Source organism: Carassius carassius, chromosome 14 (assembly GCF_963082965.1).
Source record: "Carassius carassius chromosome 14, fCarCar2.1, whole genome shotgun sequence".
Lineage (NCBI taxonomy): Eukaryota > Metazoa > Chordata > Actinopteri > Cypriniformes > Cyprinidae > Carassius > Carassius carassius.
The window spans coordinates 14887601-14915587 of NC_081768.1; the positions used below are offsets into that span (position 1 = coordinate 14887601).

Consider the following 27987-nt stretch of genomic DNA (forward strand, 5'->3'; position numbering starts at 1 on the left):
CATTTATTATTTGTGTGAAAAGTAACTAAAAAAATATAAGCACCATAGTTTTAAATTTGATATATTAGCATTTTATGTACATGTAACACAATACAGATTTGCAATAAATATTAAATAAAACATTTCAAATTGGTTTTTAAGAGGTACATCACCAAAGGCTTCATTTTGCCACTGCTTAGTCACAAGTTGGTATTCTTAGTTGTGGTTATGCTAGTAATGGTTACGGATGTCATTACAGTGTCTTCACACTCACTGGCAGTCGCTGTATTAAGTTGCTCTGCATTTTGTAAAGCTGTACATCTCTGGTGTACACAGGGTTTACTGATGTGTCTGTAGAAGGACGGAAGACCAAAAATGTAAATAACTGCTCTAGAGTGAACTTGCAGTTGGAAAATGATTTAATATTTAAGTGAGCTAACCAACATAGGTGAAATTTATTACTGTTCTTCTATGTGTGCGTCTGTTTGTTCAGCTCAGTGTGAAGTTTGTTGATGTCATCTCCATCCTCTGTGACTTCTGCTAAATGCTCATTTCAAAGCAGCACCATTTTCTTTCCGTGTATCTGGTATATTTTTAACTGTTCAATCAGCATTATTGTTTGCACAGCAGTCTCAAAGAGCCTGCGGCTTATGTGAAGAAACTCATACTCGCTAATGTTTTTTGAGATTCATAGTAAGGCCCTAGTTGGATTAAGACAAGAAGCTAACACAAAATGTTTTTGCTGGCTTAAATAGGCCAGTAGTACGGATTTTTTACTGACTGTTGGGGTTTAGTGGTATCCTCAAAGTCAGTACTGATAACGCAAGATTGAGATGTCTAACTCTAAAGCTCCTGGATACATTTTTGTTGCCACTGAACCTGTTTGTGTTAACAACTCAAGTCCCTAATCATTAAGCCACTGCCACCACATATATGCATAATTAGTTAGGGTCAGACACAGCCTGAAGTGGAGATGTCTTAATTAGTGCTGGAGTAATTGTCACTTTGCTAACCTGAGTGTCAGATACCGGAGCGTGTGCCATGTTGCTGTTCCTCAGGCAGACTGACCTGAATGAAGTAATGGTAATGTAATAGCTCTGCCATCCTCGTTAAGTTCCTAGGCTTTAGAGGCCTGGATGAGCTAATAGAGTTGTTGGAAAATGTAATGGGATGAGGCACGGGTCAGCTTTATAACAGATCTGCCCTACATTCTTCTTTCACACTGAAGCATGATACTTTGTCAGGCTTAAATAAAACTGTACTTTTCTCTCTCTCTGGCTCTATTTGGTCTCAAACCACTTGAAAGATGATGCTGATGTGCATGTCACTGCATTGGTTCACACCAATTGAGCCAAGAGACACACAATTTACGTGTCCGTTACTGTCAGTGTCTGGTTATGGAATGAGGGCAAGGCATAACCACATGCACGCTGCCATTTAAAAGTGATATGCCTCTACTTGTGGCTATCCGAGGTGAGATCTCAGGAAGCTTGTGTAGATAAGAGGCACAGCAGTCACATTTAATGTGGGATGAAGCCGTGTTTTCTTTGGTTTAAGTGTTTTTTTTTTACTGATCATCATTACTCTGCTTCACGGATGGCTTACATAGCTTTAAAGGGATAAAAAAAAGATATTTGATGTATATCTGCTTATTAGTGTTGGGCGATATGGTCATTTTTCAAATCGTCAGCCCATGAGATCGACGATACACAATATTATCGAGCATGGGTGGAGCAAGAGAGAGACTCTTTGTTCCTGTCATAGCATAACTATTTGGTGTTTTAAACCGCGCAGGTGCACGAGAGAGAGCCTATGGAGTCACCAATAATCAAAAAAAAATTACTTTCAAACATACTGACTGATTTAACTAACGTTAAATATAAAAATACTATTTAAAACAGCTAGTTCATACATAGTCAGACGCAACTGTCATATCGCACGTCCGCATCTGCGCAGGGAAGTTATCAGTCTAAATGTTCTGCAAAATCAATCAGTCAACAGTGAAAATCAATAGCAGATTTCATTTAAAGTCCAACAGTTAAACACTAATATTGGGCATAAACGAACATTTAAATATAAAGTATTTAAAACATATTTTAAATTTAAGTTGATATATTTGTAGTAAAGTTGAATTGAACTGATGCATCAGTCATACAGCGCTCCGGACCGCGCGCCTCATGACGAGTCTGATGCACCGTCACAGAAAAAAAAAATGAGATGCATTCTAACATAACTGTGGCATTAAATTATCTGCAGACGATGTACGTCTGTTTCTGGATGGAGACTTTGTAACGGCCAAAACTCTGTATTTTGCATGCATCACATTATAGTGCGGTGTGCATGAAAATAATAACAAGGCGGCAGATTGAACTTACTATCCATAGTGGTTCTCACGTAGTCCTTCTACGTCATCACCACATAGTGTGTTTTATAAGTTAAGTGATCAGTCTTTAAGAAAAGGACTACGTGAGAACCATGCACAATGGATGATAAATTCACTCTGCCGCCTTAATAATTTTGTCTTTACTTTATTTGTGACACCAAGAAAGAGTTAATCTCTCATGTATGAGAAGAGCGCGTTGCCGTATACCAGCCATTATATGTGTGGGACACCAACTCGTCGTTTTCTATCTCTTTCATTTCATGGATTTAACGAATTATCCGAGTCAAAGTGTTACAACTTCACCGACTAATCCTCCTGCGCGTGCGAGGTGTGTGTGTGAAATGTTTGGTGAGATAAAATGTGCACGATAACATTAAGTAAAAATACATAGTACATTAATTTTTTCCCCTCCAGTACCGCCATGTTAATACCGGGTTTCGGTACCCATCCCTATTCATGAGAGTGAAACCCATGCTCCCTGTTTGAGCTACAGAAAAGCAGAATGTGTGTGTGTATATATGTGTATATATGTATATATATATACATACATACATATACATATAATTCGGGTTGTGTATATATATATATATATATATGTGTATATATATATGTGTATATATATATATGTATGTATATATATATATATATATATATATATATATATACACAACCCGAATTCCGGAAAAGTTGGGACGTTTTTTAAATTTTAATAAAACGAAAACTAAAAGACTTTCAAATCACATGAGCCAATATTTTATTCACAATAGAACATAGATAACATAGCAAATGTTTAAACTGAGAAAGTTTACAATTTTATGCACCAAATGAGCTCATTTCAATTTTGATTTCTGCTACAGGTCTCAAAATAGTTGGGACGGGGCATGTTTACCATGGTGTAGCATCTCCTTTTCTTTTCAAAACAGTTTGAAGACGTCTGGGCATTGAGGCTATGAGTTGCTGGAGTTTTGCTGTTGGAATTTGGTCCCATTCTTGCCTTATATAGATTTCCAGCTGCTGAAGAGTTCGTGGTCGTCTTTGACGTATTTTTCGTTTAATGATGCGCCAAATGTTCTCTATAGGTGAAAGATCTGGACTGCAGGCAGGCCAGGTTAGCACCCGGACTCTTCTACGACGAAGCCATGCTGTTGTTATAGCTGCAGTATGTGGTTTTGCATTGTCCTGCTGAAATAAACAAGGCCTTCCCTGAAATAGACGTTGTTTGGAGGGAAGCATATGTTGCTCTAAAACCTTTATATACCTTTCAGCATTCACAGAGCCTTCCAAAACATGCAAGCTGCCCATACCGTATGCACTTATGCACCCCCATACCATCAGAGATGCTGGCTTTTGAACTGAACGCTGATAACATGCTGGAAGGTCTCCCTCCTCTTTAGCCCGGAGGACACGGCGTCCGTGATTTCCAACAAGAATGTAAAATTTGGACTCGTCTGACCATAAAACACTATTCCACTTTGAAATAGTCCATTTTAAATGAGCCTTGGCCCACAGGACACGACGGCGCTTCTGGACCACGTTCACATATGGCTTCCTTTTTGCATGATAGAGCTTTAGTTGGCATCTGCTGATGGCACGGCGGATTGTTTACCGACAGTGGTTTCTGAAAGTATTCCTGGGCCCATTTAGTAATGTCATTGACACAATCATGCCGATGAGTGATGCAGTGTCGTCTGAGAGCCCGAAGACCACGGGCAACCAATAAAGGTCTCCGGCCTTGTCCCTTACGCACAGAGATTTCTCCAGTTTCTCTGAATCTTTTGATGATGTTATGCACTGTAGATGATGAGATTTGCAAAGCCTTTGCAATTTGACGTTGAGGAACATTGTTTTTAAAGTTTTCCACAATTTTTTTACGCAGTCTTTCACAGATTGGAGAGCCTCTGCCCATCTTTACTTCTGAGAGACTCTGCTTCTCTAAGACAAAGCTTTTATAGCTAATCATGTTACAGACCTGATATCAATTAACTTAATTAATCACTAGATGTTCTCCCAGCTGAATCTTTTCAAAACTGCTTGCTTTTTTAGCCATTTGTTGCCCCCGTGCCAACTTTTTTGAGACCTGTAGCAGGCATTAAATTTTAAATGAGCTAATTAAGTGGATAAAAGTGTAAAATTTCTCAGTTTAAACATTTGCTACGTTATCTATGTTCTATTGTGAGTAAAATATTGGCTCATGTGATTTGAAATTCCTTTAGTTTTCATTTTATTAAAATTAAAAAAACGTCCCAACTTTTCCGGAATTCGGGTTATATATATATATATATATATATATATATATATATATATATATATATATATATATATATATATATATATATATTTGTTTGCAGAGGTTTACTAATTGCCCAACAACAAGCCAATATATTATCTAACTAGTTTAGCTAGTGTTTTGAGTAATTAGTCCTTTAGACCTGTAAGAAACTTTTTTTTTCACTACATTTGGCCTCGTGCCAAAGTATGCATACTGGAGCTTTTATGGAGGCTTTTCTGGAGCAGTAGAAAGATCGTAATGGATGGATGGAGATACTATTGACTAATATAGCCATGTTAGCTGGCATGGGGCTAAATTATAAACAAATATTAGACCAGAGACTGGTTAGAATAGTGAATTTGCATTGGTGCACAACAAATTACATGTTTTTTGACACGTTGATTGAAAACATCATTGAGAACCTCATGTTCTTCTAAGCATTTTACGTCTGCATTGTTCAAATAAAGAAAAGTACGTGCCCCTGTGGTCATTCCGGACACGTGTTTCATAGCTTTTGCACTCTTGCACCTGTAGCACTTGTTCCCAGTGCAGCTGCTGTAGGCAGGATTCACTGGCCTTTAAATCAGAGCCAAACATGGCACAGAACGTTCTGTCATCAGCCTGGTGTGGATGAGCGCTAGCTCCACTTAGTGGACAAAACGACTGACCAAAGCATGTTTGTGGTGCTGCTTTGTGATGTAGCCTTAAATAGAAGGATATCGTTAATTAATGAGCTAAATGCTTCAGGTAAAAGGACTGTGTCCCTCAGTGAAATAGACCCGTCTCAGAGTAACAACGCTATTATTTCCCGTTTTAGATGGGAATGCTGTGTCGTCTGTGGAATGTTCCTTTTGCAAACGTTCAAGATCACACATTTGTCACAGTATTCAGCAGGGTGTAGTCACCAGCCAACACATTTTTCACTGACATAAGAATGTGTCCTAGTGTAATTTATGAGCAAGTAGAGCATAGTTTCGTTGCCAGCTTTGTGTACATTCAGACAAATATATAACTGTGGCTAAGCTAGGATTGGAAAGGAATACTAAGACTCACTGCACAGTAAAAACTATATGCTGTTTACTTTATTTTTTTTAGCAAATGAAGTTTTAGTGCTTTTTAAAAAATACTAGGTGATATTCCATAGTACATATTTAAAACAGTAGTTTACGAAATAGTAATGTCTTAGAATCTCATCAGTCATTAAATGAGTCATGAAAGAGGTTAGAAATCGTGACTGACATAACTTCTGGTTAATCCAGCACACTGGAAATGGAAGGTCTAGTCAATTACAGTGCATTAATGCATTATTGTATTCTCTTCAGTAGCTCTGTTGTGCATTGGTTTTATCCAAGTTAGTAAACCTATATGAAACTGTAGGTACACTGTTCATACCATAAACAGTTCATACTAAACTCTTCAGCAATAGTAAAAGGAGTGTGCTGTTCTTAACTTCATCCTAAATGCTCATGATTGGGGGTGGTTAAAGGAATCATCTTTTACTTGCATTACTATCACTTCAAACTTTTATTACTGACTTCTGTGGAACAGAAAAAAATTTTTTGGAACCAAACACATTTGGACCCTACTGACTTCTATTGTATTGGGGAAAGAAAAAAAACTTGAATATGTTCCTCCTCTACAGAAGAAATTGGATTGGAATGATATAACGATGTGAAAATTGCGGTGATTGGGTGATGCTGTCCCTTTAAGTAAAAATTTGAGTGTCTGCCATTGAGAACCCCATATTAATGTATGAATTTTAATAGGCTTAAATGTTTGTGGAGGTTCTGGGTCTCCATTAAGTTAGCAGTAAATGTCCATGTTTTTATGATTACCACTCTCAGAGGTGATACATTTATGCTTAAGGTTTGTTGTAAATTTGAGCTGTGTAAATTGCAGTGGGGAGAAAACATGATGGTCCTTTTAGTTCTGATGGGAAAATACGGTTTGGATTCTAACGGGATTTACATGACACTTAAATAGTGCATACAATCACCTCCATAATGACAGTTTGGCCACAATTACAGATCTTCACATCATATATTTATGTATCGAGTGCTAAGAAATCATTTGAGAATCTGCCTACGTATTTATTTTTGTTACATTTTTCCTACATATCAAGTAGCATATGTTCAAATCATATCTAACTCAATGTCAAGCATGCCAGGCTTTCAAGTAGCTTTTTTTTATCTTTGTGCACATGAACACACTATGCGTGTGAAGTACATGCCATATTTCATGTGCTGCTGAAATCCAACGAGAAGCAGTGGAATTCTGCCATTGAAATCAATTAAGCGCTAATGTTATTGAATGATGTGGTGTGTAGAGCTGCAATAGAGGGTTTATTTGTATTTATATGAGACGGCAGTGCCTGTGCTTTTTCCCCTCCTGTGTGTGAATACAGATGTATTGTTTGGAGGCAATTGAGGTCAAGCATTATGTGCATGGTGGGATTTTTGTTGTGTATCTTGATTACGTTGCCCTCGGGGAGAGAAGCCCTTTATAAGCAATGAGCGCACATTTATTTCTGAGCACTAACCAACTCATTTGTTTGAAGAGCTGTGCGTATCATTCAGGGGCCATCGATTGGAGCCTTTCAATTGGCACTGAAATGAAAACTTAATGTTTATGAATATCCCATCTGCAAATTGATGGTCTGCCAAAATGATTAATAAGCTAGGGATTGATTGCCTGTTGCATAAAACAATTAGTCTGGCATTACTCTCAACAGGTTTCTCACCAGAACAGACACTCAATATTTATCAACATGGCACAGCAGGAGCTCAGCTGAGTGGATCTCTTGAGATGGTACAGAGAATATACCCACTAGATGTAGTTTTATTCCGTCTTCTAATGCCCCATCTGCATCTAATATACACCATCCCCCAACAGAACGCTCTGTCTCTTGCTGACAAGCCTTTTGGGAGAGAATTGAGCCGAATTGCTTGTTTACTCTCAAGTTCTACCGGTTCCTCTTCTCAGGAGACTGGTGTGTTTTTGTGAGTGTCTAATGCTGAATCTAAGGACTCGGGCTTGAATGGGCTTACGCAACCCATGCAGAGATTTAGACGCAACTGTTTGGAGACGTGAGGGTGTGGTGGCAGACTTTCCCGTCAGATTCCATGTAACCTTTTTCTGATCTCCACTACACGAGTCCTGCATGCCACAGGCTTTCGTGGGAGGAAAGATACAGTCTTATCTCTCGAGCTATTCGCTGAGCCTGTTCAGTTCCCTCTAATCATCTTTTGGCATCAGCACCTTGCCTTGCCCTCATTCAGAGGGCACTGGCTACACCTCTCGCAGTTGTATAACATCCCATTGCCAATATTTACACAAGCTCAGCGTTGTGTATCACAGCGCTCGGTGATACTGCAAGCTGGTCTGTGTGTGTGTGTGTGTGTGGGGGGGTGATGTGCACACATCCTGCTGGGCATCCTTTATCCTTCATCAGTAGTACCAGATTTATTTCATGTATGTGTGTGTGATGTCTGTTGTTTTGGCTGCTGCCTTTAAAAGATTTTTACACAAGAATGTAATCTTTACAGTAGTAAAATGCAGCACGCCTCCTAAATTCAAAGGAGACATTTGGATTTAATTTCCTGTTGTTTGTGGTATCACCGTCATGGATTTTGTGACTGATCTCCAGAGATCTTGGATATCTGAACACTCTAGACTGTTCAGTGCTAGTATGTCACAATAACACATATGCCTATTGATTATATTATGCTTACCAAGGCTGCATTTATTTGATCAAAAATACAGTAAAAAAAAAAAAAAAAATTAAGGCAATTTGAAATAACCCTATTTGGGTTATTTTCTATTTGGGTATATTTGAAAGTGTAATTTTTATTCCTGTGATAGCAAAGCTGAATTTTTAGCAGTAATTACTCTAGTCTTCATTGTTACATGATCCTTCAGAAATCATAATAAACTGATTTGTTGCTCAAGAAACATTTCTTAAATCAATGTTTAAAAAAAAAAAAGTTGTTGCTTAATATTTTTGTGGAAACTTTGGTCTTTTTTCCCCAAGAGGTTCATTTATTCTAAATAGAATGGCTTTTGTAAGTTTCTTCATGTCACTTTGGATCAATTTTATCCTTGCTGAATGGAGGTGTTTACTTTTTTGACAAAGAATTTACTTTAAAATCCTACTGACTTTAAACTTTTGAATAGTCTAAGTAGTCTTTCTGCATGTGAGGTTTAAATTTATTTATTTTTTAATTTGATTTGATTGGTTTTTTTTTGGTGTGTGTGTGTATATATATATATATATATATATATATATATATATATACATACATACATACATACATACATACATATACACATACATATACACAAGGTGCGATTTGTGAAAAAACAGTAGGGGGGAATGTTTTGAAACATTTTAATTTGTGATGTCATGCGCTAATTAGCATATTTATGACATAAGTGTCATTATATTGCCACCCTATGCTCACATACTGCATTTAATTCAGCCATTTAATTTAATTATCAATAAAACTGTTTTTATTACTATATTTTAATGTTTCTGTTGTCAGACAATGAAATGAATATTATAATGACTGAAACGCGGTCCATTAAGACTACATAACCAGCTCTCAAACATTAATCTGCACTAATTAAATCAAATACACATACGATAAAGTGAGTGGTTGTGCTGTGACTGATGTCAGCTATACTTGCTTGTAAAATAGAGTTAGAAGCAACTGAAAGTGCTGCTCTTCTCTGCGCTCGCTGAACACAGCAGATACAGAGAGAGAGACCTCGCGCTCGTGCGGCAGCACCAGAGTCTCAGAGAAATAACGATTGTCCAAAAAGTCGCTAGATTTGTCGCTAGTTGCTTTTTTGGAAAAAAAAAATCGCTAAATCTAGCGACAAAGTGGCCAAGTTGGCAACTCCACTGCCCAGTGGACCGGCTTCAACCGTCTCGCAAGTGTTGATAGGCTATTACTCGTGAGGTGTAACCAATCAGATAGCGCCGTGGGCGGGACATTGAGCAAGTGTGCAGAGTGGTGAATACAGAGAGGCCAAAGTAGCGCATTTTAAAATAAAATTGACTTTAATCAAACCACAGATCCGTGATTAGTGGCGAGACGGATCACAAAACTTGTGTAGTAGGACTGATCACTTTGAGGGGGGGATAAAAAATAATTAAGCAGAGGCAGGGATACATTGACCAGAAAGGGGGAAATCCCACGCACATATATATATATATAACCATTAATAGGTTGCATTTACATTGCAGTGCCAAATTCACAGAGCTGATCATTTAGCTCAGTAGCCATCCAGCAGCACTCAGTTCAGTTTCAGTCTGTACTACCAATACTGCAGAAAGGCTAGCATCATTCTTACTAGTATCTTAATTTTCATATTGTAACTTGTATTAAAGTATCTGTACGCCTAACATCCCTATAATGTGCATTTTCATTTAATGGAGCGATTTGAGATTGCTTTGACTCATGGTGGTACCCTTCCTCTGCCAGGAACTGCTTTATCTCTGGCACCACGTATCTGTCCTCTATAATCACATGCTTAATAACTAGCTGGCTCCCTGGGTTTGTAACCACCTGTCTAGTTTGACATCCGATATTCAAACAAAGCTAATCAAAACACATGCCAAATCTTTTATCTTCCAATCTGTACTCATTGTTTATGCCACTCATGTGCCTTGTGTTTAATAATAGTCATACGGTGTTTCAAATCTTGGTGGGTGGGTGGGGGTGTGTGTGTGTGTGTGTGTGTGTGTACACATGATTTGAGGCACTGCACTCATTCAGCTGTTGGGGGTTTAGTTTGAGTAAATCGTTAAGTGTTTGGTTTTGTGTAACGTAGACTTTTTTTTTGATCTAAGAGGAGTTTAAAGAAATGTTGGCCAGTTATATTTATATATTATAAAGAAATTTTTTTTGCCAGTTATATTCAAATTAAGGTTTACATCAATTAAAGCTCTCTCTCTCTCTGTCTCTCTGTCTATAGCCACGTGCTGATCCCATACCCATATGCAGCTTCTGTTTGGGCACAAAGGAGTCCAATCGAGACAAGAGGCCAGAGGAGCTGCTGTCCTGTGCTGACTGTGGGAGTAGTGGTAAGACCCATGTTTGAACTCTTAGCCTGAGTGGTGCTGATATATGGACAGTGCATCATCTGAACGTCTGTGCCAAGTAGCCAAAAGCAAGTTATCACATAACTAAGAATGTTGGTTGACGTGTGAATCAAACTTTAACTAACCATTGAACTGTAACCAAACCATCCATTTTTGTTTGAATAAATGTTTAATAATTCAGTGCTCAGTTGTTGAAATTTTTGGAAATAATTTTTTGTTCGATTTTTCAGTCGTATAGTTACAGTATTTCAGTCATCAGCAGTGTCAGTTGAAGTATCATGATTATTTGATGATCCAAAAGGAAAATGCAAACTCAAAATATGCATTATATTTTTAAGTATTTGAATTGCCTCACATTGTGCATGCTCAATTAAGAAAAACAAATCTGAACTCAATTTGCAATGGAGTCTGAATTTTAACCGCAGTATGCTTTCACTGTCTTGTATAAGATTGATGCGCAGCAGTGTTTTCTGTCCATCTGCATTTCTCTGCACAACTCTCATCATCTTCCATCAGAGCAGTTGTGTGTGTGTCTCATCAACTATAAAAACTCTTTCTTACAATATATCATCTTCATTAACCAGTGTTTGCAATAAATGTTTACCTGGATAATGTTACATGCAGCCTGCTTTTTTCCATGTCTAAATTTGTTCGATCTGCTTAATTTGCGGTTTATTTTCAGCCCAGATTCAGTCTGTTTCTTTTCGTCCCTAAAAACCTTTTTCAGTTAATCAAGTTTTGGTACATCACATGTCAGAGTGCAATGAGAATGGTGTATAAATCTTTGAAATAGCCCAGAAATTTTCCAGCCAGATGATGAGACGGGGAGAAAGATGTTAGCTTATACATGTTTTCTTGTTTGGTATAATTTGTGTAAGGCTGTATGTATGAGAAATGTGGTAAAAGATCTTCAGGAAAGATGCTTGAAGCCTAGAGAGAAGGCAGATTTATATTTTTAACTATAAAAATAGTCTGTTCTGTAGAAGTATTGGCAGAAGGGTTTTACACAATTAAAGATGGATTCAAGCTGAAAGGTGTGCAGTTTATGAGATGCCCCCCCCACCACCGTTTCGAGTTTGCTTGCTTGTTTCTTTTACTCTTAATTTATAAATTTTTTCCCTCCTCCAGACAGAATTGCCATGTTCCTGTTAAATTACCTGCTCTTATGTCGTAATTTGTTTTGAACAGTGATTTTGAAATGCCACAAGGAATTGTTCTTCCGGTGACATTTTTATGGCTGAGTTTGACTTAACAACGAGGTGGTTTTCATTAAGTGTTCATGAAAGTATAGAAAATGTGCTCCCACTGTAAACCGCAGCTGGTTTGCAGCCCTCGGGGACAAGAGTGCATGCTTTTACATGACTATAACGGATCGACTGCCATTACGGTGTATGCGCATACCATTTCTGCCTCGTTAAGATCAAATTATCCTTAATTAGCCACTCAGAAGTGTTTGATAATACAGTGCTTTTAGACACTGATTTTGGCAAGTCTTCACGCATGGTTTTTCACATTGTTGATGCCACATGTAAATATTTAACTGATCCACAGTCGGGGGAATCTTTCATTTGTTTCGTTTTGATGTTCTCTCTCCGCTTGATTAAGTCTCTGTTAACATTTATCCTGTAATGTTTCAGCAAGGGCTTTTGTGTTTCCTGCCAAAGTTAAAGGATTAGGTAATGTCGCTCTTTTAATTGAGCATATTTGGAGACTCTCTCTCTAAAGCCCGTTTGTTTTATTCTGCATTTCTCCTCAAAGGCCATCCATCATGCCTGAAGTTCTCTGCTGATTTGACTGCAAATGTCAAGGCCCTGCGATGGCAATGCATCGAATGCAAAACATGCAGTTCCTGTCAGATTCAGGGGAAGAATGCTGTAAGTTCTTTTCAGATGCACTGATGGCCTTGGCCCAGTTCCTGCTGACATCTTTTATAGTGTCAGAGCGCTGCTTGTGTTCTGACATTTTTTTACTGCAGGATGTTGTTTACTTGTGTTGTGTAGATTGCATCTTATTTTTTTTTTGTGTGTGGATCCAGGACGAGATGCTCTTCTGCGACTCCTGTGACAGGGGTTTCCATATGGAGTGTTGTGACCCACCGCTTTCCAGAATGCCAAAAGGTACATTAGGTTTTTGTTTGCCTCTGTGGATTTTTCCATTCTCAAGGTGAAGCTGTTAAATGTGCCATTACACAAAGGCTTCTAGTTACATAATAGTAAGATGATATGTACCTTGCGTCCTGAACTATTTAGTGCCTGTCTCTCTCCCTCTCTTTCCAGTGTCTTTCTCGTTGTCAGTGATTTCGCCTCTGGCTTGCAAATGACTGTGCTTGTCCTTTTCAGTTAATGGCAGTTTGTCTGAAATGGGCATGTAAGTGCCAAGATAAAAAGGGAGCAGCATCATAGTGTTTCAATAGAGCAGAACAGGTTCATTTCATTTAATTTTACAAGAGCCTTCAGTGCTGAATGTCTAAAACTGCTGGAGGGAGGTGACGTTCTGCCATGAGAAATCCCATCAAATTTAATTTGGGTTTTGTTATGGGTGAAATGCAAATGATTTAACTAAAACTTGTATGTTAACGATGTCAATTTAACACATTAAATAAGTGAGCAAAAATAACACCGTTAATCATAGCAAGACAAGCTAACAGAAAAACAAGACCAAAGACATCTGTCTGCATTTCTGCTATAATAATGCTTCCTGTGTGAATGGCCCTGTGGGACTTTGCGACAGTCTACTGCAGACAAAATGTATTAATGTGACTGCAAATATATTCATGTGGATTGTTGTTCAGCAGTAGATGTTTTAATGATATGGAAAAAGTCAAACCGTATAATGACTAAGACACTTTTCCTAATAACAGGCTTCAAATAATTCACTATGAAATTGATCTCTGTTGTGATGTGGATGTGATGCGTATCTTGTGAATCAGTGCCACGTATTTCTACACAAGCTAACTGAGAGCGTCAGTTCTAAACTGAACATCAGCGCAAATTAAGCTTTAATTAGATCAACTGAAGGTCTAATCATTCAGTTTATATGCATATTTGTTATTTTCCTCTCTAAAGAGGATGAGAAGGCCGAAGCCATGTCAGGAAAGAGCACCCCACACAACTTCAAAGCCATTTAATCAGTGCTTCCTTGTTGGTATGTTACCTGTAGAAAGCTTGTTTTTTTCCTGCTCTTTCTTTTCTTCTAAAGACAGTGGAAATGAAGGGAAAGGCACAGCGGGTCATCTCTGCTCAGCACTACAAAGACATATCTGAAAAGTGTCATGCTGCAGACATGATGAACCATCCTTCAAATGCTTCTTTCTTTTTGTTTCTCCCACTCTTTCTTTTTGTCTCTCTCTCTCTCTCTCTCTCTCTCTCTCTCTCTCTCTCTCTCTCTCTCTCTTTCTCTCTTTCTTTCTCTCTTTCTTTCTCTGGACCTCCCCCAGGAATGTGGATCTGCCAAGTATGCAGGCCAAAGGAGCAGGAGGGAAAACGGTTGCTACACAAGACAGCGGCCCAGATCAAGAGGCGATATGCAAAGCCAGGAAGGCCAAGAAAAAATCTAGCACATCCAACAGTGTACGATAACTAATTTTATCTATTTTGTTAGTTATGCTTCCGGCTTAAGGTTACAGGTCTCACAATCAGTATGTTGCCTAAACTGTAAATGCTCTTTTTTTTTGATGGCCTACTCTGATTTTTGTCCTTCACAACCTTGCCTTGAGAGTATATGTAGGTTTCATACCCTCTCATCCAAAAGGTTTAAAATTAGCATGGCTGCTACGATGTACTTTTAGCCTGGGGCATTCTTTTTGAGTCTATTTTTAAAATATGGCTGTGTAGTAAAGCTCAGTCGGAATGCTGTCAGTCAGACTGGCTGAGTCTGGGTCAGCAAGCTTTTAAATGTGCAAGACCTGAGGGATTACATCTTTCCTAAAGGCTTGATGAGCCCTGATAGACACGGTGAAACGTGTTGTTGAAACTGTGAAATTAGGGCTCAGGCTTAGTCACAGTCGAGATGTGCACACTGATTCTTGTTCATTTGTGGCTCGTGTTCTAAATGCAACCATCGTCTGCTTTCACAGGTCTGACAGTGGTGGTCCGGGATCCTTTCAGCTGTCTGAAAAAACACGGCATGGTAGGGGTTCCATAAGCACTTTCTGTACCCCACCCTCATCAAGCACCTTTATACCCACCACAGACGGCAGGAGTCTCACAGACCCCCTCACATCCACACCCACCCTCACTACGTTGCCCCCAATCAACAAGAAAACCAAAGGTCTCATTGACGGGCTTTCCAAATTTTTCACACCATCGCCCTTGGGTCGCCGGTTGCGCAGTGAGGTGTCAGGCTCCTCGAAACAGCACAGGCAGAGGAAACGGGGCTATCGGAAATGCCATGGCAGCGTGATGATGCCAGGTGTGAGGCTAAATGCCCCGTCTAGTGTTCTCCTTACCCCGTCCCCTTCACAAGGACACAGCCCCATCTCGCTGAACCCAGCCCAGTCGTCCTCGCCCTCCTCTGCCCACTCCCCCCACAGCTCCTCCTCCCAGTCTAGCGGCCCGTCCCTCAGTAGCCTCCCAGGCAACAACCAGCTGAAGGGACTCTTTGATGGACTGTCTCACATCTTTACCACTCAGGGACAGTCCCGGCAAAAGGGACTTCCCAGCTACGCACCGCCCAAGCGAGCGCGCCGCAGCCAGGACATTTCCACCTCACCCAAAACGCCCCTGCAGCTTCAGGGAAAGAAGTCTGTCAAGGGTTTCGGTAGTAAATTAGCATCCCTGTCCGGTTCAGCCTCAGGGTGGGTGCCCAAGCGTGGCCGGCCATTTAAATCAGCGCTCCATTTCAAACGAACACCGTTCTTGAGAAAGCACAAGGTGCTAGGCAGGTTTAGGTTAAAGGCCTCCCCGCAGAGGGAGAACACCACACCAGGGAAGGGCAGATTGGCAGACGGAAGAGTAAAACCAGACCCAAACCATGGTAAGCACAGGGGCCTGAACCGCCAAACAGCTGACTGGCTTTTTCATCTTCAACCGTTTTACTCATCTTCCTCATTTTAAGAAGCAAAATAACATGGATTTGTTTTTCGACTAATACTGCATCTCTGCATTTTTGATTTTAACCTTTTTTTATTATATTAATTCTGAAGCCACTAAAGCCTTAGATTTCTGCTCTCTGCTCACGTCCTCATGCTGCTCACACCTGCCTCTCAAACCCAAGTTATTAATGCTTTTTCCCTTTAGTAACAAGAACTTTAATGTAAAGTGTTTGCATTTCAAATGACCCTTGCTCCTGGTTTGGTTCCCTCTCAACCTCTGCACAAATGGAGTATTTGTTTAGAGGGCACTGTTGCCTAGAAACAAACTGTGATGTGTGGTTAGAGGTTTGAGGTTAGTGTGTTGGCCAGCAATGTTGATATGAGCCTTTCCTTTCAGCTTTTCTTTCCATGACTGTAGTGATTTGCATGCTAGCAGTTGTGATTTTGAATGCGTGTGTATCGAGTCTAAGTTAGTGCTTGTTTATGTTAGCTTTGGGTTTTGTTTCAGCGTCTTTGCTGTTCTTTTGTGCTACATTCTGCAAATATGGACTTTTAAAGGTCCCTTTTTCTGACCTCTCACAGCCTTTAATGCCGAGAGGTGCTCAAGAAGAGAACCACAGGAAGGAAGGATGACTTTACTCAATGACCATGTGGCTGAACAGGATCTGAAATTGTTCCGACGCATCAAGGAGATCACAGCAAAGGTGTGGAGAGTAAACCATCCATTGTCAACAGAAGAGAAGGTTTAAGAGCTAAATAAAAAGCTTGATAGTTGAAGAAATTAAGACCTAAATATTACTACTGTAATTTTAGTTGTACTGTAAAATATGAATAGTGATCTTTTTCTTAAATATTGTACAGTGGAAATTTGCAATAGTAATATTTAATTTTTATTATTGTTGTTGTTATTCCCTCCTTAAATTGTGCTGCCCTATTAACTGGTCTCCCAGTCTGGTCTTTTGACTGGTTTTGGGCGCTTTTCTTACTGAGAGACCAGCATAAGTCACCTTAGACCAGCAAACCAGCTTAGCCTGGTTTAAGTGAGTTTTATTAGAGCATCTGGACACAACCCTTGGCAAGCACCTTAGCACTGTCGCTGTATGTTTAAAGTGTTTTATTTCTGTTTCTAACTAGTGATTTATTTCAAAAACAGAAAGCTGGTGATGATCAAGGACAATCCCCTCCTTTGATTGAGTTTGGGGGATATGAAATACAAACTTGGTATTCCTCACCATACCCTCCAGAATACTCGAGGTAAGTCTGAAATTAATTCAGAAACATTTTTTTATGACAGTTATGCCAGATACAGCCTTAAGCAAATGTAAACTAGCATGTGATTTTAGGGTATCTCCCTGCTCTTGTTACTTATACCACATTCTTCCTTATAATTAATTGCTGCACACCTCCTCAGGTTACCGAAGCTTTATCTCTGTGAGTTCTGCTTAAAGTACATGAAAAGCCAAGACATTCTGCAGAGGCATTCAAAGAAATGTGGGTGGTTTCACCCGCCAGCTAATGAGATCTACAGGAAGGATAACCTCTCTGTGTTTGAGGTCAGTGCTTGCTCTCAAATCTTGCACAAGGGGCACATGCGCAACTTCAACTGTATCCTAATTTATCAAGTGCCGAGTGCAAAGCTTGTCAAAAGGCACATCTCCACATCATGGATGAGAACTGGATTTGCATAAATGAAGCATGTCAGATTAAGCCAATTCTTCAATGATCTTGTTTGTCTAGTGAACAGGAAATGCATCAATTTTAGCAGGCCTCCAAAAGTTTTAAAGACTTTTCATTGCACTCTGTTTATGAGTTGTGATCTTTACAGGTGCTCCACTAGCAGGAGCTGCCCTTGTATGGCATACCTGACTCTTAATTGTTTCCCATTTTGTCTTATTTGCTCAGGTTGATGGAAATATCAGCAAAATTTTCTGCCAAAACCTTTGTTTGCTTGCAAAACTTTTTCTGGATCACAAGACTTTGTATTACGATGTGGAGCCTTTTCTCTTCTATGTTCTAACACAGAATGACGAGAAGGGTTGTCATCTTGTTGGATACTTCTCAAAGGTATTACAACCCTTCAATATATCAAATCTTATGGGAGTTGAGTAACAGTGGGTTATCTAGTGGGTTGCTAAAGATAGCACATCTTGTACAGTGCTTGTTTTGGATCTGAACCTTTTCTGCAGTATGTTTGAAGGGTTTTGTGTGGTTGTTTGGTTCAGTTCAGGACAACAGCAGGTGCAGAGAATTGCATGTGTTGGCAGTTCACTGACACACTCTATCTTTCTCTCTTTCACTCCCACAGGAAAAGCTTTCCCAGCAGAAGTACAATGTCTCCTGCATAATGATCATGCCTCAGTACCAAAGGCAAGGATTTGGGAGGTTCCTCATTGATTTCAGTAAGTTATTCATTAACTGGTTTGAAAGTCTTATGAGATGTGAGCATAAGATTGTTTGCATCATGAACAGATGCTTCTGTGCTCTGCATGAAAGCAAAAAGAGGATCTGTTTCAGACCAGACTGACATGATGGAAATACTGCCTGTTTCATTGTACAGAGTACTGGGTTTGCATTTCCTTTAATACAGTTGAATGTAGAATGTAGTGCATGGTACAATTTGTTTGCTTGTGAATGTTTTGATTTGCTCGCTGTGTAGAATCAGAAGAGCATTTGCTTACTTTGTGTTAATGCAAAAGACTTGGATCTAAATCTGACTTTAGAGCGAGATCAGACCAAATATTTTCTTGATATCCAAATGAATGACCCTTCTGAGTTTAAAATTTAAATTACATTTATGATTTATATGCATGTGTGCACATGTACAGTTAGTTAGTGGTTATCTGTCACAGGTTATCTGGACTGGTTTTGTCTCAAAATATTGTACTGCAATATTGCTTTTTTAACATGACACTGACATCACAAGAATTGAGACAAATATTTATTAGAATCAAAAGCCATTAGGATCAAAACCACAATCATTAAATTCCTTAAATATAACTGTTTGGCTTTGATTAGAAACTCGCTTTGGTTTTATGTAAAATGTCATTCAATTCAAGCTTGTGAAATGTGTCTCAAGACCTTAAAAAGCTGCACATAAGCTTTACTCCATGTCTTCATAAATTGTGACTGAGTTTTTATGTTTTGTCAAAGTGACACTCAAACCCGATCTGACAACAGTACTCATTAACAATCTTTCCTCATCTCCTCTTTCTTTCTTTTCCTGTCTTTCCAGGTTACTTACTTTCCAGGCTAGAGGGCCAGGCTGGCTCCCCAGAGAAACCTCTATCTGATCTGGGTCGTCTGTCCTACTTGGCTTATTGGAAAAGTGTCATACTGGAGTACCTGCACAACCACCCAGATAAGAGTGTCAGCATCAGGGGAATGAGCCGAGCCACGGGCATGTGTCCACATGACATTGCTACCACACTTCAGCAGCTCAACATGATTGATTTCCAGGATGGCAGGTGGGATGACTGTGGTGGTATCTGTCAATCTGACAATTCACTCACATGCTTTCAGTACACTGCATTATCTCTAAAGACATTACTACATTCCAGAGGGGGGTGAACACATTATGGCTATATTTGCATGTACTTCAATACCAAATTTCAATTTCTGTTTGTAATATTTTCTAACATGTTTGTCTAGGTTTGTAATCATTCGAAGGCATCAGCTGATTGAGGAGCATACGGATAGACTGAGAATGAAGCCACGGCTTCATGAGGTTGAGCCTGACTGCCTGAGCTGGACTCCAGTTTCAGTCGGCAGAAACCCACCAGGGGAGCTGAAGAGTGCAATCGCACAGGTAGGATTAAAGGTCTATTCATGATTTGATCTGGGACTGAACACCTGATTTTAGTGAATCCAGTTTTTATTTGTTTGTCTGTCCAAGTACAACGTGCTCTAACTTTTTAAACTATCAAGGATTTTCATAAAATCGGGCTTCTGTCATTCTTCCCTCTGTTGACTACATGTCCACAAACAAAGAAAATGGCAGCTCAGATTTCTTATTTTTAAAATGCATGCCTTGAAAGACTTTCTACTCCCTATCAGTGATCACATTGTTGTTATGGTAATCACCCACAGGTGTACTTATTTTTTCAATTGTCAAAAAAGCCCCTAGGCTTATGCATTGTACCTTAATGTTGTTAAATTCATAAGAGAGTGAACCCTCTGCAACAACCTTTATTTAAATATTCAAGAAACATCTTGGTGGTTTTCCTGGCATATACAGAGGCTTGATCCGTATGTTCCACAGGATGACTTGAAGTCCAGTTTATAATTACATCTGTCTCACATCAAATTACTATGTTCTGCATGCATTAACGTTTGCCAAAAGATAATGCTGTGGAAACGGCAGATTTTATAAAATGCCCAGTTATTGTTTCCTTTCGGCCTCTGACACAGTCTGACTCTTTTTTGCATAATGCAAAACTTGACCATAATTGGTAAGATGATCAAAGGCTGTTCTGATGGCTGAGTCTAAAATCAGAGCTTATGTTTTTAATTCAAATCTATTCAATAGGCAGATCATGGCGATCACAATGAGCGCAGGTCACTCAATCCTTCCTTGGCTCTGCAGTATTAGCTACAAGATGATGCTCGCATGAAAAGTGAGCTAAATTTATCCCATCGTTTGCCTTTCAGGAGTTCAGGGTGAGTTCACAGAGATAGCTGAAAACACTTTCAACAGTAACCCAGCTTCCTAAGTGACCTAAATCAAAGCCCTGTATTATTAATGCCTCTGAATGTCCCATGAAATGTAATCTTCCACAGCCGCTTAAAAATAAATGTTGCTGAGATCAACGGCTAATCAAGAGACAATCTCTGCACTGCAGGGGCGCTGCGGAAGCAAAATGGATAACAGAGATGTTATATGTCTGCTTCAGCCTGAACAGAACGGCTTAGACGACCTCATGTTTGTGTTTTTGTGGCACAACAGGCAGGAGACCGCCGTGCAGGCTGTAGTGCATCGACCAGGAATTTAGCAACGGGGATGGGCTACACTAGCACAAGACCTCCACTAACCAAGTGCAAGAACTTCAGCAGAAGATACTCAGACCCAATGTTTACCAACAGTGCTGGGAAAGAGTTCGAAGTGAGCGAAGAAAGCAGCAGTGATGACAATGATGATGATGGTGAAGACAGTGCAATCAAATCTCAGTCTGGGCAGGGGCTCAAGCGAAAGGTAAACATCAGAATAAATAGTTCTGTGTGTATCATTGTTCACATTGAATTTCCCTCATCATTTGGGAGGTGTATTTAGTTGGATGGAAAAAGATCCAAAACTATCCATTAGTCAGAAATTTCCATCCGTCCTTAAGTCCATAATTAAGTAATATTGCTTTTGTGATTTGTGTGGGAAATCTTGGTTCTGTATCACCAAGTAATGCTGCAGATTATTTGCACTGGGGTACTGCTATCCCAGAATGCCTGGGGGAGAGCATGTTGTGAGGAACTTGTGGTCAGCTTGATTCTGAACACTCTCATTTGGGGTTTTGGGCAGGCTAAGCTTTCCAAATGAATGGCCTGTGGTGTAGGCACTGTGGTCTAAATGATGGGCTTTTGCATTTAGATCATGAAGTGACCCATTCACAATGCAGCCGCATTTCCCTATGTTTAGCATCACCCTTGACCGGATCTGTCTCCTCCAAACCTCTGCTTTTTGGATTAAAGGGCACCAGGGACAGTTAGACAAAAAGTGGCCAACTCTTGCTATGACAGTTGTTAAGTCTAACAATCTCTGACATCTCCCTGTATTTATTCCATTCTCAAGCACAAGTTGTTCTCAAGCATGCAATATGCACGTCTCTGTTAATGGAATAGCCCCCTTAAATGTGTGTTTTTGTTTTTGTTTTTTCTTAGCAGGCTCCAACTCTGCGACGGAAGAGAGGGCGAAGGAGAACAAGAATCAACAGCAGTGTCACGACTGAGACCATCTCCGAGAGAACAGAGGTGCTAGATGAGCCATTTGAAAACTCTGATGTAGAAAGCCCTTTGGCACAGCCCAGCAGGAGGGGTGGCAGCGAGGATGAGGAAGAGGAGAAGAGCCAGAGATTAGCCATGCGTCGGCCTGGAAGACCAAGGAGATATGAAGATGACAATCACTCAAATCAATCTAAAAAAGAAGGGAATGTGGAAGGTAAAGCCATACATGTTAGTATTTATAACATACTGTTCTGTTGCTTGAAAGATGAATTTACATGGAACTTTTTTTTGTGTTTCTGAAGCAGTGAAAAAGGACAATCCTCGACCTCTAAAACGAAAGAAAGGCTGGCCCAAAGGTGTCAAACGAGGCCCTCCCAAATGGAGACTAAAGGAGCGCAAAATGGGCTTTAAGCTCAACCTCTACACGCCTCCTGAGACGCCAATGGTCACAATGGAGCAGGAGCAGGAAGAGGGACAGGGTGCCAGCCCTGCCTCCTTCTCAGAACCATGTGAGTCCATTAGAGAGTCCAGACCAGAAGTCCCCGAACTGGACCCCTGCGATTCAGAGCCCCACAGTCCTGAGCCACCCGAGTCACACAAAGCAAATGAGAATGAGCCGACAGACAAATCTGACACAGTAGAAAATTCACCCTGTGCTGATGAGACCAGTGAGACAAAATCAGGTCCAATAGATGATGCTGAAGAGTCAACTCAAAATACAGAGGATGTCAAAGACCTGAAGCCAGAGGGTGAAGCAGAAGGCAGGGTTTGTAAGGGCTCAGGTGAACGAGATGAAGAGGATGAGGAAGAAGAGCCAGAACCATCTCATGTGGATGATCATGATGCGGACGATGAAGATGACAGCCATGAGCAGAGAATAGACGACCCTGTGCAACTACCAGAAAGAGACCTTACAGAAGACCCAGAGCCAGTTCCAACTCCTAGTAATAACAAAAATCCTGAAGTGCAGCCTAGCCCTGTGGACCCACCACCTCATTGCTCAGAGGAGCTTGCGTTTGAAAGTACTCTCGTGAGCTTGGGCATGCAACAGGGTGACACTGTGGACTCAGATCACCCTCCAGACTCCGAAACAGAGGAAGAGGATAACAGTCAGAGGCCTGAAGAAAAGCATATGGGCCCACTGACCCCGGCAATAAAAGAGGACCATAACATTTGCCCTGAGCTTGACATGGAGACGGCCCAAGCAGTGCAGTCTCTGACTCAAGAGTCTGAGCAGGAGAGGCACTTTCAAGATTGCGTGGAGACTCAGGAGGCGTGCCACAGCCTACAGCGGTATGTTCACGTTGAGCAGAGCCCTCAGATGACTCCCGTGGACGACTGCCAGCAGTCTGATCACAGCAGTCCTCTGTCTTCTGTCCATTCTCACCCGAGCCAATCTGTACGATCAGTCAACAGTCCAGCGGTGTCCATTTTAGAAACTGGCTACACGCAGATCAGCCCCGATCAGGGCACCGTCTCAGTGCACTCACTACATAACATGGAGACTAGTCCAATAATGGATGTGCCCTCGGTGTCAGACCACTCTCAGCAGGTGGTGGACAGTGGCTTCAGTGACCTAGGTAGCATTGAGAGCACCACAGAGAATTACGAGAATCCCAGCAGTTACGACTCCACGCTGGGTAACAGCATTTGTGGCACGGGAGCAGGAGCGGGCGCCTCCTCCCAGAGCAGCTGTTCCTATGGCAACCTCTCCTCCGGTGGCAGCCACAGCCAGAGCAGCTGTGCTGTGTCCCAGCAGATGGCCGGTCCTGTGGCGAACAATACTGGCGCTTGCAGCATGCTCCAGCAAACCAGCATGAGCTCCCCTCAGGGATGCAGTGTGAAGTCTCCACAAGGCTGTGTGCCGGAGAGGCAGCCCAGCCATCCGCACGGCCACGGGCATAGCCACAGTCACCACCACAGCCATCACCAACACCATCCTCAACATCACCAACACCCACAGCACCAATACCAGCAGCCTCTGTCGCACTGCTCCATGGCGGCCAGCTTCCCTCCACCCATGCAGCTGCCTGACATCCCCGAGTCCAACAACTCCTCCGGCAACCTGGGCCTGTATGACCGCATGGGCCAGGGAGAGTATGGAGGTGGACACTACGGGCAGCACTCAGCGACGTTCAGCCTGCATAAGCTACAACAGCTCACCAATACCATCATGGACCCCTCCTTGCCCTTCAGCCATTCTGCCTCGCACTCCATCTCATCCTATGCAAACAACAACGGCTCATTGTCCACGCAGCTCGGCCCTCACAATCCCACGCTGGTGTCGCTATCGCAACCTGGCGGAGGCCCTCAGTCGCAGGCTACAGTGACTCCTCCGCCCAACATGACTCCACCGCCCATGATGTTGCAGCGCAACATGGCTACACCCAACATGAACCTGGCCCAGTCTCAGAGACTGCAGATGCAAATGGCCCCCAAGAATCATCACCACCACCACCCCGTGTCAATCCGCTCCAAATCGGCCCCTCTGCCGCCCCACCACCAGCAGCAGATGTACAGTAGGGGTCCCCAGACTGTGGCCATGCAGGCTCCCGGGAGGACGCTGGCTATGCCGCCGCGGATGAACATGGGGGTAAACCTCATGCCCGCTCCGGCTTACAATGTCAACTCAATGAACGTGAACGTCAATATGGCGATGAACACTTACAGAGTGACGCAGCCCATGATGAACGGGGGCTACCATGGCAATCCTACCTATATGAATCAATCTCCACAGTACTCTATGCAGATGGGCATGATGGGTACTCAGCCTTACCCACAGCAGCCCATGCAGGCCCCTCCCCATGGCAATATGATGTACAGCCCAGCGGGTCATCATGGTTATGTGAACACTGGCATGTCCAAACAACCCTTAAACGGGCCTTATATGAGACGATAATCAGCGACCTGAAAGTGAAGGGTCATGATGTTGCAAAGTCAGCTAGTTGACTTGAGGTATTTAGTTTGTTCTGATTTTCATGGTTAATGTTCGCTTTTATGGATCTTTCTGAAAGAACCAGCACTTGGTAAGAATGCAAAAAAAAAAAAAGTTTTGTTTATTGCCTAAATTTTAGCTTTTCTCCCCTGTTAATGGGAAGCCTTACAGCATAAGATTTAAAATGTAACATTTGTGTAAGCGTAAATCTCCCCCGAACTGCATTGCAGTTGAATGGAGGTTACATTTTCTTTAAGTTGGAACCTGCATTATGAAACCTTTAAATGTGCCTGCATTGTATGTTTTTTGGACAAAAGAGCCTTTTCAATGTACCTTTAGCAATCGCAAGGTTATATATGTAAGTCTGTACTCATGCCTTCATATTATTTAAATTATTGTAAATCTACTTTTATATATTTTTTTTAAATGTAAGGTTATACTTAGCATGCTATAACATCTTTGTTAGTGACAGTGCATCAAAGTAGTACTGTACAGTGTTGTGCTTAATAGCAAGCAATTTTATATTAAATGTATGGCCTTGGTTAGGTTTCCCTCATACGGAAGGAAAAATTAAACTCTATTTTTGTTGATTCTAATACTGTAAAGATTTAAAAACATCACGTTCGGCTTGGAAGGTTCTATTGCTAATTGTGTGTAATTTGTTACTTTATAACAAGTTTCTTTACCTGAGGCAGCTTTCTGTTTTATACAATTTAAAGCAATTTACACAATAGCAAAGAACAGTCAATGTCAGTATTTGTACATGTAGAAATCTAAATCAAATGGGAAGGGGAAACGAAACCATTTCAAATGGGGCAGAGTTGCAAATTTATTATGAGTGTCAATTTACTCCAAAGTTGGTCTTTTATGAAATGCCTTTAAACCTACATTTTCATTCCATCTGTAGATTTTTTTTATCTTTATAAAACATCTGATTTATATTTTACTGAAATGTAGAGCAGTAGCCTTGTTGATAGACAAAACAGATGGCATGTAAAAAGGTAAATTGTATCTGTGTCTGTTTGTATAGCTTATTTTGTAGCCTTTGTACCTGTACAGAATGGCAGTTTGACGTAAGAGGGATATCCTGACTGTACTAATTAAGAGCAACAGTCCTAATGATTTATGAGTTATCTTTTTAGTCGGTCACTTAAATGCTGTACATTTTAGCAGAAAATAAATTATGATGAGCCACTGACAGACTTAAAAGTGTGTATGGACTCTGTTTTCATCTCATCCTTATCCAGACTCGTAGTTTCTTTCTTGAATGCAGCTATTACAACCAACAGATTTTCAAACACATTATGGTTGGAAACGATCTTGTAGCGTGCAGGGACTACTGAATAGACAAACGGATGCTTTTGACTGTAGAGGATGGATACATATAGCTACAACATCTAATGCAACAGCACAGCTGCCTTGGCAATAAAAATGAACCTGACCTCAAATATGAAATTAATATTAAATGTACACGCATAAGAATGCATCTCAGTCACTTCATAGGTCAGCGCTAATAATCCAATAAGAGCAGTGTTCTGTCCTGGGAGAAGCTGCATCAGGAACACTTGCCTCCATCAGTTCTGCTTTTTGGGCGTCTCATTTGAATTCTACAGGGCTCACTTGATTGAGTCCTTGAGTGCCTGTTACTTCCCTCTTATCTAAAGAGATTTAACATGCCCTGTCTCTCTCTTTACTTACTTTCTGCTTTGCTGAGTGCATGGTCAATAAATTGAGCTCCAGGGTAGAGAAACTCCGAGAGGTTTAAAGTAGCTAAGCCTTTTGCCTCCACTCCATAGTAATCAGTGTTCAAGCCTAGGTAACATTAGCAACATTATTCCATTTCCCCTTTGCCGTGCTGAGAACGTTTCGTTCTTTAGTTTCTGAAGTTGATGACAATCTAGGTTTGTCTTCCATCCAACCAATTACTTTAACCTCACTTTTAGCCCTTTTACATGCTAATCTACTTGACTTAGTTGTGTTGCTAGTAGCATTACTTTCTTTTTCATTAATTTAGACATGGAACAGATATACAGTATATAGACTACCGTTCAAAAGTTTGGGATCAGTAAGATTTGTCATGGTTTTTTTTTTTTTAACAGAGTCACTTCTGCTTATCAAGGCTGTATTTAATTGATCAAAAATACAGAAAAACCTTAATATTGTGAGATTATATCGATTTCTAATATTGGTTTTCTGATTTAATATACTTTAAAATGTAATTTATTTGTTTAACACCTAATTTTCAGCATCATTACTCCAGTCTTCAGTGTCACATGATCCTCCAGAAATCATTCTAATATGCTGAGTTATTATCAGTGTTGGAAACTGCTGTGCTGTTTCAGTATTTATTTCAGTATTTGTGTGTGTGTGTGTGTGTGTGTGTGTGTGTGTTGTTTTATAAATTTAAAGTTAAAAAGAACAGCATTAATTTAAAATATAAATATTTTGTAACAATTTCTTTACTGTAAGTCTTTACTTTCACTTTTTATACTTTTAACACATCCTTGTTGAATAAAAGTATTCATTACTTAAAAAAAAAAAATTACTGACTAGTACGATAACGAGTAACGATAGTGTATATTGTAACACAATAATTCCATTTAGAATAAATGCATATATATATATATATAGAGAGAGAGAGAGAGAGAGAGACTGGAGTAATGAATTCAGCTTTGTATCACAGGAATAAATTATTTTAAATTGGAATAATATCTCAAAAAAATAAAAATCTGTATTTTTGATCAAATAAATACAGCCTTGACTCGCACAAGAAACTTTGGTAAAAAATATTAAAAAAATCTTCCATCCATCCATCTTCTACCGCTTATCCGGGGCCGGGTCGCGGGGGCAGCAGTCTAAGCAGAGAACCCCAGACTTCCCTCTCCCTAGACACTTCCTCCAGCTCTTCTGGGGGGACACCGAGGCGTTCCCAGGCCAGCCGGGAGACATAGTCTCTCCAGCGTGTCCTAGGTCTCCCCCGGGGTCTCCTCCCAGTGGGATGTGCCCGGAACGCCTTCCCGGGAAGGCGTCCAGGAGGCATCCGGAACAGATGCCCGAGCCACCTCAGCTGACCCCTCTCGATGTGGAGGAGCAGCGGCTCTACTCTGAGCTCCTCCCGGGTGACTGAGCTTCTCACCCTATCTCTAAGGGATCGCCCAGCCACCCTGCGGAGAAAGCACATTTCGGCCGCCTGTATCCGGGATCTTGTCCTTTCGGTCATGACCCAAAGCTCATGACCATAGGTGAGAGTAGGAACGTAGATTGACCGGTAAATCGAGAGCTTCGCCTTGCGGCTCAGCTCTTTCTTCACCACGACAGACCGGTACATCGACCGCATTACTGCAGAAGCTGCACC

General features: G+C 40.8%; 1 protein-coding gene across 7 annotated transcripts in view; it reads left to right on the forward strand.

Moving 5' to 3' along the window:
• Nucleotides 1-25841, forward strand: part of kat6b (K(lysine) acetyltransferase 6B) — a 36572-nt gene extending 10731 nt beyond the window's left edge. For 4 of the 7 annotated variants that reach the window (XM_059566270.1, XM_059566272.1, XM_059566271.1 and 1 more), the window contains exons 3-17: nucleotides 10611-10719; nucleotides 12496-12611; nucleotides 12773-12854; nucleotides 14174-14306; nucleotides 14813-15711; nucleotides 16352-16473; nucleotides 16923-17023; nucleotides 17181-17322; nucleotides 17672-17833; nucleotides 18075-18168; nucleotides 19002-19233; nucleotides 19418-19574; nucleotides 20712-20957; nucleotides 21635-21911; nucleotides 22000-25841. In XM_059566270.1, the coding sequence (XP_059422253.1) occupies nucleotides 10611-10719; nucleotides 12496-12611; nucleotides 12773-12854; nucleotides 14174-14306; nucleotides 14813-15711; nucleotides 16352-16473; nucleotides 16923-17023; nucleotides 17181-17322; nucleotides 17672-17833; nucleotides 18075-18168; nucleotides 19002-19233; nucleotides 19418-19574; nucleotides 20712-20957; nucleotides 21635-21911; nucleotides 22000-24596 (5469 nt within the window). In that variant the 3' untranslated portion in view covers nucleotides 24597-25841. The remainder of the gene's footprint in view (nucleotides 1-10610; nucleotides 10720-12495; nucleotides 12612-12772; nucleotides 12855-14173; nucleotides 14307-14812; nucleotides 15712-16351; nucleotides 16474-16922; nucleotides 17024-17180; nucleotides 17323-17671; nucleotides 17834-18074; nucleotides 18169-19001; nucleotides 19234-19417; nucleotides 19575-20711; nucleotides 20958-21634; nucleotides 21912-21999) is intronic. The other 3 variants (XM_059566274.1, XM_059566275.1, XM_059566276.1) reach the window with 3 other exon arrangements.
• The last annotated feature ends 2146 nt before the right edge of the window (nucleotides 25842-27987 follow it).